Source organism: Alligator sinensis, unplaced genomic scaffold (genome assembly GCF_000455745.1).
Source record: "Alligator sinensis unplaced genomic scaffold, ASM45574v1 scaffold308_1, whole genome shotgun sequence".
In the NCBI taxonomy this organism is placed as follows: domain Eukaryota; kingdom Metazoa; phylum Chordata; order Crocodylia; family Alligatoridae; genus Alligator; species Alligator sinensis.
In genome coordinates, this window is record NW_005842041.1 from 2,664,096 (window position 1) to 2,671,753 (window position 7,658).

At 39.8% G+C, this 7,658-nt stretch overlaps 1 protein-coding gene across 3 annotated transcripts in view; it reads left to right on the top strand.

The window, feature by feature from the left end:
• The window catches only part of SMC5 (structural maintenance of chromosomes 5), a 92,473-nt gene that overhangs the window by 65,717 nt on the left and 19,098 nt on the right, over positions 1-7,658 (top strand). For all 3 annotated transcript variants that reach the window (XR_003093811.1, XR_003093812.1, XM_006022633.3), the window contains exons 19-23: positions 386-481; positions 876-980; positions 1,231-1,350; positions 5,264-5,443; positions 5,536-5,631. Coding sequence is in view for 1 of the 3 variants with exons in the window: in XM_006022633.3 (XP_006022695.3) it covers positions 386-481; positions 876-980; positions 1,231-1,350; positions 5,264-5,443; positions 5,536-5,631 (597 nt within the window). In the remaining 2 variants the exon portion in view is untranslated. The remainder of the gene's footprint in view (positions 1-385; positions 482-875; positions 981-1,230; positions 1,351-5,263; positions 5,444-5,535; positions 5,632-7,658) is intronic.

A 7,658-nucleotide genomic window follows, 5' to 3' on the forward strand; every position in this document is an offset into this window, starting at 1 on the left:
CAAGCTCCATCATCTTTGTGCTAGTTAAACAAAATGAGGGCTAGAATTTGGATTTCTTTAGCCAGCTAGAAATTCCTCCCCAGAGGGTGAAGCTCTTGCTCTTGTCATAGGGGTAATCTAGGCAGTTTTTAACCTGAATTGGGTTTATGGTTGCACTATAAAAGGCCAAGGAGTACAAAGTGATAACCAGGTCTCCAAAAGCCTCATTCACCATCTCTTCTGTGTTAAGTGCATCTTGGGAGCAAATGTATTAGCTTAAATAGATTTTGTCCTAATGATATAGCAATGTCCATAGTTTCGTGACTTCTTGGTATTTTCTAGTCAAATCCCATGCCTTTCTCTCAATACTAAATTACCTAGCGTATGCAATATTTTCTTCTTGTAGGCATTCCGGGATCTTCCAGACACGTTGGATGAAATAGATGCTTCACTGAATGAAGAGAAATCGAGAGCCTCCTGCATCACAGGCCTGAATGCTTCTGTACGTTTTCCTCAGTATAGTACTTGCCTCCCACTCTGTCCTAGAGCTATTGGTAATAATAAGATAGACAGCAGGAACAATGTGCTGTAAATGCCAGATCCTGCATCTATTAGAATTTTAAGTAGGTTCTTCCAAAGGAACAGCATGTTCTGTGCCTTTTTGTGCGTATGTGTGTGGTTTTTTTTTTTAAGGCACTGTAACCTGAAAGACAGCAATTCCTTACAGTTTCTTTGCTTCAAAGCTGTGTATCTTGTTCAGTGTATAAACAGTGCAATAAGGTATTTAATTGTGGGTGAACAAATGCAGCGCAGTGTGATATTTTACCATTACAATTGAATTAATAAATGTCAGTTTAAAAGACTGTATTTTAAACAATTTTTTTTTTCTCTGTCAGGTTGTAGAAGAGTACAGTAAGAGGACAGAAGAAATACAACTGTTGACAGAGGAGCTAGAGAAAAAGAAAAAAGAATTGAACAACTACAGGCAAAACATTTCGCAGGTAATCTTTGACATGAGCACTTCTGTTTCAAATGTGTCCTTGCCTTATAGTTAATGAATAACAGAGAAATCTAAGTGGATGTATTCTTACTTTAAGATGTACCACATTCATTAAGACATTTCAAGTTATGTTAGTGTAAAATGAGATATTGGCAATCTTTAATGTAAAACCACCTGTTAAGAACTGATTATTGAAATTGCTGTTGAGAGTTACTATACTATTACAATGATCTTCACATTATTTTTTTAAGGTCAAAGAAAGGTGGCTTAATCCTTTGAAACATCTGGTCGAAAAAATTAATGAGAAGTTCAGTACCTTTTTTAATTCTATGCAGTGTGCTGGTGAAGTCGATCTTCATACAGAAAATGAGGTATGAATCAGTATGTATATCAATAATGAATGTTTGCATTTTAGTATGTGTTCTTATACTTATATATTGCAAAGGACCTAAAATAGATGGTTTGGGGTTGGTGGGAATATGGGACACCTACAGGATTTAATGAACTTTAAGACCTCTTGACCCTTTTAATTGAAATTCCAATGTTTTAAATATTGAAACCAACTGGTTAGTGTTACTGAAGGAAAGCAGGTCCATCACCAGATGTGTAGATTTTAGTCAGTCTCACTAGAGATTTCCAAAATCCAACTGGAACTGAATAACCGTAACATTAATATTAAAGTTATGCTCCAAGACATTTGGCTATCCCATCTTCTTCCTTCTACAGGTATCTTCTCTGTTTGTGATATGTGCTGGTTCACATTTTCTAGATATAGCCACACCTTTTCTGCCAAAGCAGAAACCTTTAGAAAGAACAGTGACTGTTGGAACCCCACATACGCTTCATCACAGAGTCAGGCTTTCAAAGTTGGGGGATGTAAAGAGCCATAGGTCTGCTTCTCTGTGGACATTTGCACTGAATGGAAACAATAATCCTGCCTTTCTTTTCATACTTTGCTATTCTCTCCAGTTAGTCAGTGTCCCATATATTAGCTTAGTATTTAAACAAATACCATATTCAGGTAGTGGTTGCTTCTGTAGTTCAGGGTAATACCAGTGCTTACTTGCCAACTGGTGACTGAAGCCACCTTTCACAATGGCACCAGCTAGCCATGGTCTTGGTGCTTAACCTGTCTGCATCTTGACAGACTGTGATGCTTACAAGAAATGTCCTTTATACTTCGTCTCTGACAGAGGAAAAAATAAGTATTTGAAGTGCCTTGGGGAGGAGCTTTGAGTGGAAAGGAATGAAGTGAAAACTAATATACTTTCATTTGAAATTGATTCTCTTTAATGAGGATTTTGAGAGACATTTATGAAACAGACCTTTTACATGAAGCATGCTCTGTTGTAATGGCAAGCTATTATTCACTACAGTCCACATTTTTTACTGCTGCTTTGGAGAAAAAACTACTATGAACTATTCAAATTTTGTCTTAAGTGTTTAAAATAAATTAAACGCTGATAGCTCTTGAGATCCTTGAGGCAAAATATGAAGTATCTTCTAGATTATGACTTGTTAGAGAATTTGTTTCCTAGTTGGGGAAAAAACAGCACTTTTACATGAATAGCTCATTTAATTGTTTTGTTGTAGAGAACTTTAATATTGTGTGAAGGTCAAGCATGCTATAACAATGCTTTCTACTTGTTTATACTTTGGTCTGACTCTAATAATATTTGTTTAACAACAGTTTTTTTATCTGCAAAAGAACTGGTTGAAGAACAGAAATGCACAATTGGAGAAGGAGTTAGCATTTATTTCTGTTTACAGGCATCTGTTTTCTGGTATCAGTCTAAAAAAAGATCTTTACAAAAGAGGAAAACAAAAGCCCTAACTTTTTTGCTTTTAAGTGAATGCAAGTAAATTAGGATATCCGTAGCATCTTTTCCAAAAGCGATGATGGCTGTTGACAGAGAAGTAAAGAATAGTGGCTCTTGAACAAAAGTGAACATGGACACACAGCTTATGAAATAGAAATATTTTTAAAAAGAGTTCGAATAAGCTGTTAGAAAATCCATCTTTTCCCACTTAGCCTTTAGGTGAACAGTAGTTGTCAGCACAAATTTAGTGATTGCAATATATCCATGCCTTATTTGAAAACTACTGATTAATGACAGTTGGTATGATCATGGACATAATGAGCAAGGTTTTCTCTGCAGATAGATTGGAAACCCTAGGAAGTACTGATGGCTTCAAGTGATTGTTCATAAGCAAATCCACCACTGCTGTGCACATTCCCCCACATTCTTAAACATGGAGCCATTTTGATCAGCATTATCCATATGGTCCATGTACACATCAAGATTTTCTTGTTCCATGTGAATTTTTTTCTTTCAAAACTCCTTCTGGATCCAGAATGGCTTCTAATAGCTACAGATGGACACTCAAAATGTTTCTTTTGCTTGGGAGAATCCCATATTCTAGGAAATGCTCCATCTGTAAATTTTTAATCTTCTATGTTTGGGAGGTGAGTCTACAGGTTTACTTCCTTGGCAGTCTGCCAAGGCCTGGCATCAGACCTAGAAATCCAGGGCCCCCTCAGATGTATCTCTTGGGATTTGGTGTGAGCAATTCCTATTTACCCACAGAACATCTTTGTCCACTTTGGCCAGAGTGAACAAAAATCCTCAGTGGATGAGCTTATAGACTTATAAAGGCAGAGGGAGTTATAGGGCAGATCCGTCATGAAGACCACCCTTAGAAAGGAAGATTTCTTCTTTCCCAGCATTGCATCTCACCCCTGAGAAGTTGCTGGTGAGACTCTCATCAGCACAGCATAGCTCTCATGCTATGACTTGGCACTACACTTTGTGTTGATGAGCCAGTACCTGTGCCACTGCAGAATGCCCCTTCATTCCAGGGCTCTGGCTTCATCAGTTTCATGCTTTGCAACAGCATTCTTCAAGGAGATTCCTCGGCACTAACCAGTAAACTAACACACATGCAGGGGGCGTTGAGAATGATGCTTGTTCATGTCACTGACAAGGGTTGCATGGCCAGCACACCTGTTCATCCTGCAGAATCTCAATTTCTTCTGCTATATATTGTCTATCACTGGATGTACAGGGACCCACCCCCTTCTCCCCAGCTTCCTTTGTCTCCCCCCTCCACCTGGCTTCTTACAGTACTGGCCTCTTCATTAGTTCTTCTCTTAATACCAAGTGATCACCCCTATACCTAGTTTGCTTCCTCTCTTGTGTGCTTCTTTAGTAGAATGGAGTACTTGCTAAGAGATTTTCAGTGTTTCCTTCACTTTCCTCAGTTTCCCACAAGAAATCTAGATGATCATTTTAAGATTCATGCTGGGGGGTAACCAGTTGGGTATATAGGATCAGGTGAGGTAGCTATCTGTCTGATCAGCAGCTTTTGTTACCCAAATTGCCCCATATCCACCCACCAACCTGATCCCAGGATAGGTATATACAACTAAAACCCCCTGTGCACTTTACGGATGTTGGGCTAAGTCTTCCATCTTCTTGTTCATCCCACATACCTATACTGGATAATTTCAGGTGATCTATAACCTCTTGAAAAGTTTGTTAATGGCTCTACAGATTCCGGTGGAGGAAGTCAAGGAACTGACCCATAAACTGAACGTTTTTCCCTCTATTTCTGTGGAAGGCCCATAAATGAGGCAATTTTGGATTGGACAAGACTGATCTGGCAAACACTAGCTACAACAACTTATGCCTCATGTAAGATGGACAAGAAGCATCAGATCCCATGTTTCTACACCCATTCAGTGCCCATCATCACCCCCAGTCAAGATACTAGTTAATGAGAAGTCTTATGCAGAGCCACCATACCAGAAAGCAGAGACAAAAAAATAATTTTTATTTTGGCTCTAAAAATAATCCTCCAGAAGTTCAGAAGACATGGTATCTTCAGTTGCAAGATTGGATGCTGCTTTTATAAAAGAGATACCTTAGTTAGTCACTGCTCTTTACATCAGATTGATAATAGATGGAATCTTAATGCTTTGGAATTAGCAGTAGGGGATTGTTTGTATGGACAGCCTTTCTTAGGAGAGTGAGAGGTTACTTATACATCAAATGAGCTGAGAAATGGGGTGGAGAAAAATACAAACGTAACCAGAATAGATCAAAAGTAAGAGTTAAACCCTAGTTTAAAAGCATTATTCATTCTGTTAATATTGACTTGTCCTTACCACTTCATTTTCCTACTATAGGGCCTTTATAACATAAGCTTTCTTTTGCTTGTGATAGAGTTAAATTGGATGTTCAATAGAACTGTTTAACACAGTTTGTCTGCCTGCTTTTATAGGAAGAATATGACAAATACGGGATTCGAATCAGAGTCAAATTTCGCAGTAGTACCCAGTTGCATGAATTGACTCCTCACCATCAGAGTGGAGGTGAGAGAAGTGTTTCCACTATGTTGTATTTGATGGCTCTGCAAGAACTGAACAGATGTCCTTTCAGGGTTGTAGATGAAATAAATCAGGTAAGGTTACAGCACATGAAAGAGTTGTTATTGTACAGATAGTTCTGAAGTGACAGATGTGTAAAAATACATATATATATTTATTTTTAAAGGGAATGGACCCAGTCAATGAGAGGAGAGTTTTTGAAATGGTTGTGAAGACCGCTTGCAAAGAAAGCACTTCTCAATACTTCTTTATTACACCAAAGGTGGGTGCCTGAAAACAATAATTATCTCAAATGCATTTTATGTTTGGGTTTATCTGATTAAGAGAAGAAACAGCATTGGTAGAGGTGAGGTCAGTTTGGTTCGTTTCATTTGAGACTGCCCAAGGCTAACTAAAAACAAGTGACCAGATAGTTTATCCCCATTAACATAGTTGTCCCTGCGCTCCACCTTTTTAAGGTTACACAACCTGAGGTTTGTGGTTCCCTGAATGGATCATACCAATAGGCTGCAGCACCCCTGGGTGTCTGAATAAAGGGAAAGTCTCTAGTACAGGCAGGGAATTAGTGGAGCTCATGTTCTGTAATAGTCAGGCAAAGTGTCTCCTTCAGCTCTCTGAAGGAGGCTGTAGAAAACCCTGCGTCAAGGGAAGAAAGGCTACTCAAGCATGAAGCTGATGGCCTGCAAAAGGGTTAGAGCTATGTTCTTTGGAAAGAAGGCTGCAGAGAAAATGCTGATCAGAGGTAGAATATTTTGTTCCTGAGGGCCAAGTTTAAAACTTGTCCTGTCCTAATAAGCAGAGATCTGGGTTTTCTGTTTGCCATGGGAAAATGCAGAAAAACATGGATTTTCTTCTTTAAATTAGAAAATCACAGATTTTCTCCTTTGAAGGAGAAAAATGCAGAAATGACCAGTTTCCCCAGCAGGCTGGCAGAGTTCCAGCCTGCAAGGGGCTGGGAGGAGCAGGATGTGGAGGGAGGGGGCGCCACATGTGGCAGCCAGGAAGTGCTGGAGAGGCACTCCTTCAACTCTCTCCAAGTAAGTCTCTGGGGACAGAGGGGAGGGGCCCAGAGGCAATATGTGGCAGGGCACAAGGAGGGGGTGAGGGGCATGTCCCAGAGGTGGTCTGCCCTGGCTACAGCTCCATGCCCCACCATGGGTACAGAAATCTGGCGGGTACATGCCCCTACCCCAATTCCCTTGTGTTGCCTGTGCCCACACCCCCCCTTCCCCACACACCCACCCCATTCCCTGCATAGTAGGGGTGGGGGGCCGTGGGTCAGGAGTGAGGGGCATCAGCAGGGCCAGGGGCTGTGAGTTGGGAGTGAGGGTCACTGGCAGGTGTGGGGGTGGTTCTGGCTTGGAGGTGAGGGGCCAAGGTAAGGGATCGATATATCAGGGTTGCTCAGTGCCATAAAGCAGTAGGGGAGGGGGAACAGCCACAGCTGGACCAACGTCCTGGTGTGTGCAGGGGTAGCTCTGATTTTTCATGATAAAAACAACAAAATGAAATGTCAAAAATATATAGGTATTAAGAATTTATTTTATTATAATGATTGAGGCACAAATAGGCCTCCAAATGACTTTAAAATTATAAATAGTTCAATAAAACATTGTGTTCAACCGATACCTACATAGATCTAGATAGATAGATCTGGATAGATGGATAGATAGTGACATTTCATTTTAATCGCAAAAAAAAACACTGTTTTGGGGGTTTTAATCAGAGAATTTGGGATTTTTAAACAAAGAAAACTAGGATCCCTGCATAAATCAAACCCAGAAGAGGAGATGTGTTCAACTTATTTTGGGCGTTTAAATTAGAATGGGTCCATGGGACAGACTTCTCTGAATGCAGCTTCCACAAGTGTCAATACTTTGCAGAAAAGTAGGTAAAATTATAAGGTTGAATGTTGTTTGGTAACCAGTGGTGCTAGTAGAATAAGTGCTTTATTAAGATACAACCTCTCCATATCCCCAAAACTTAATATTTTGAGATGAGTTAGCAGGTGTGAATCAACATCTTTTAATGTATTATACTACAAGTGTTCACCAAAGACCGCAGAGGTCATTGCTTAACTTGTTTAACGTTTTTGACCTAACATAGAATGAAATTGACTTAAAATGGTGCTGGTGTTTCTTGTTATCTCTGCACTTGCAAGTTTTTTATCTCACAAGTGTGTGTTTTTATTTGTTCTCCCCATCATGTTCTCTTGTTTGCTGTGCAGTTGTAACGAATCTTTCCTCTTTTCTCTCCCTTTCTCTTGGATTTTCTGCCTCCCTGCTCTAG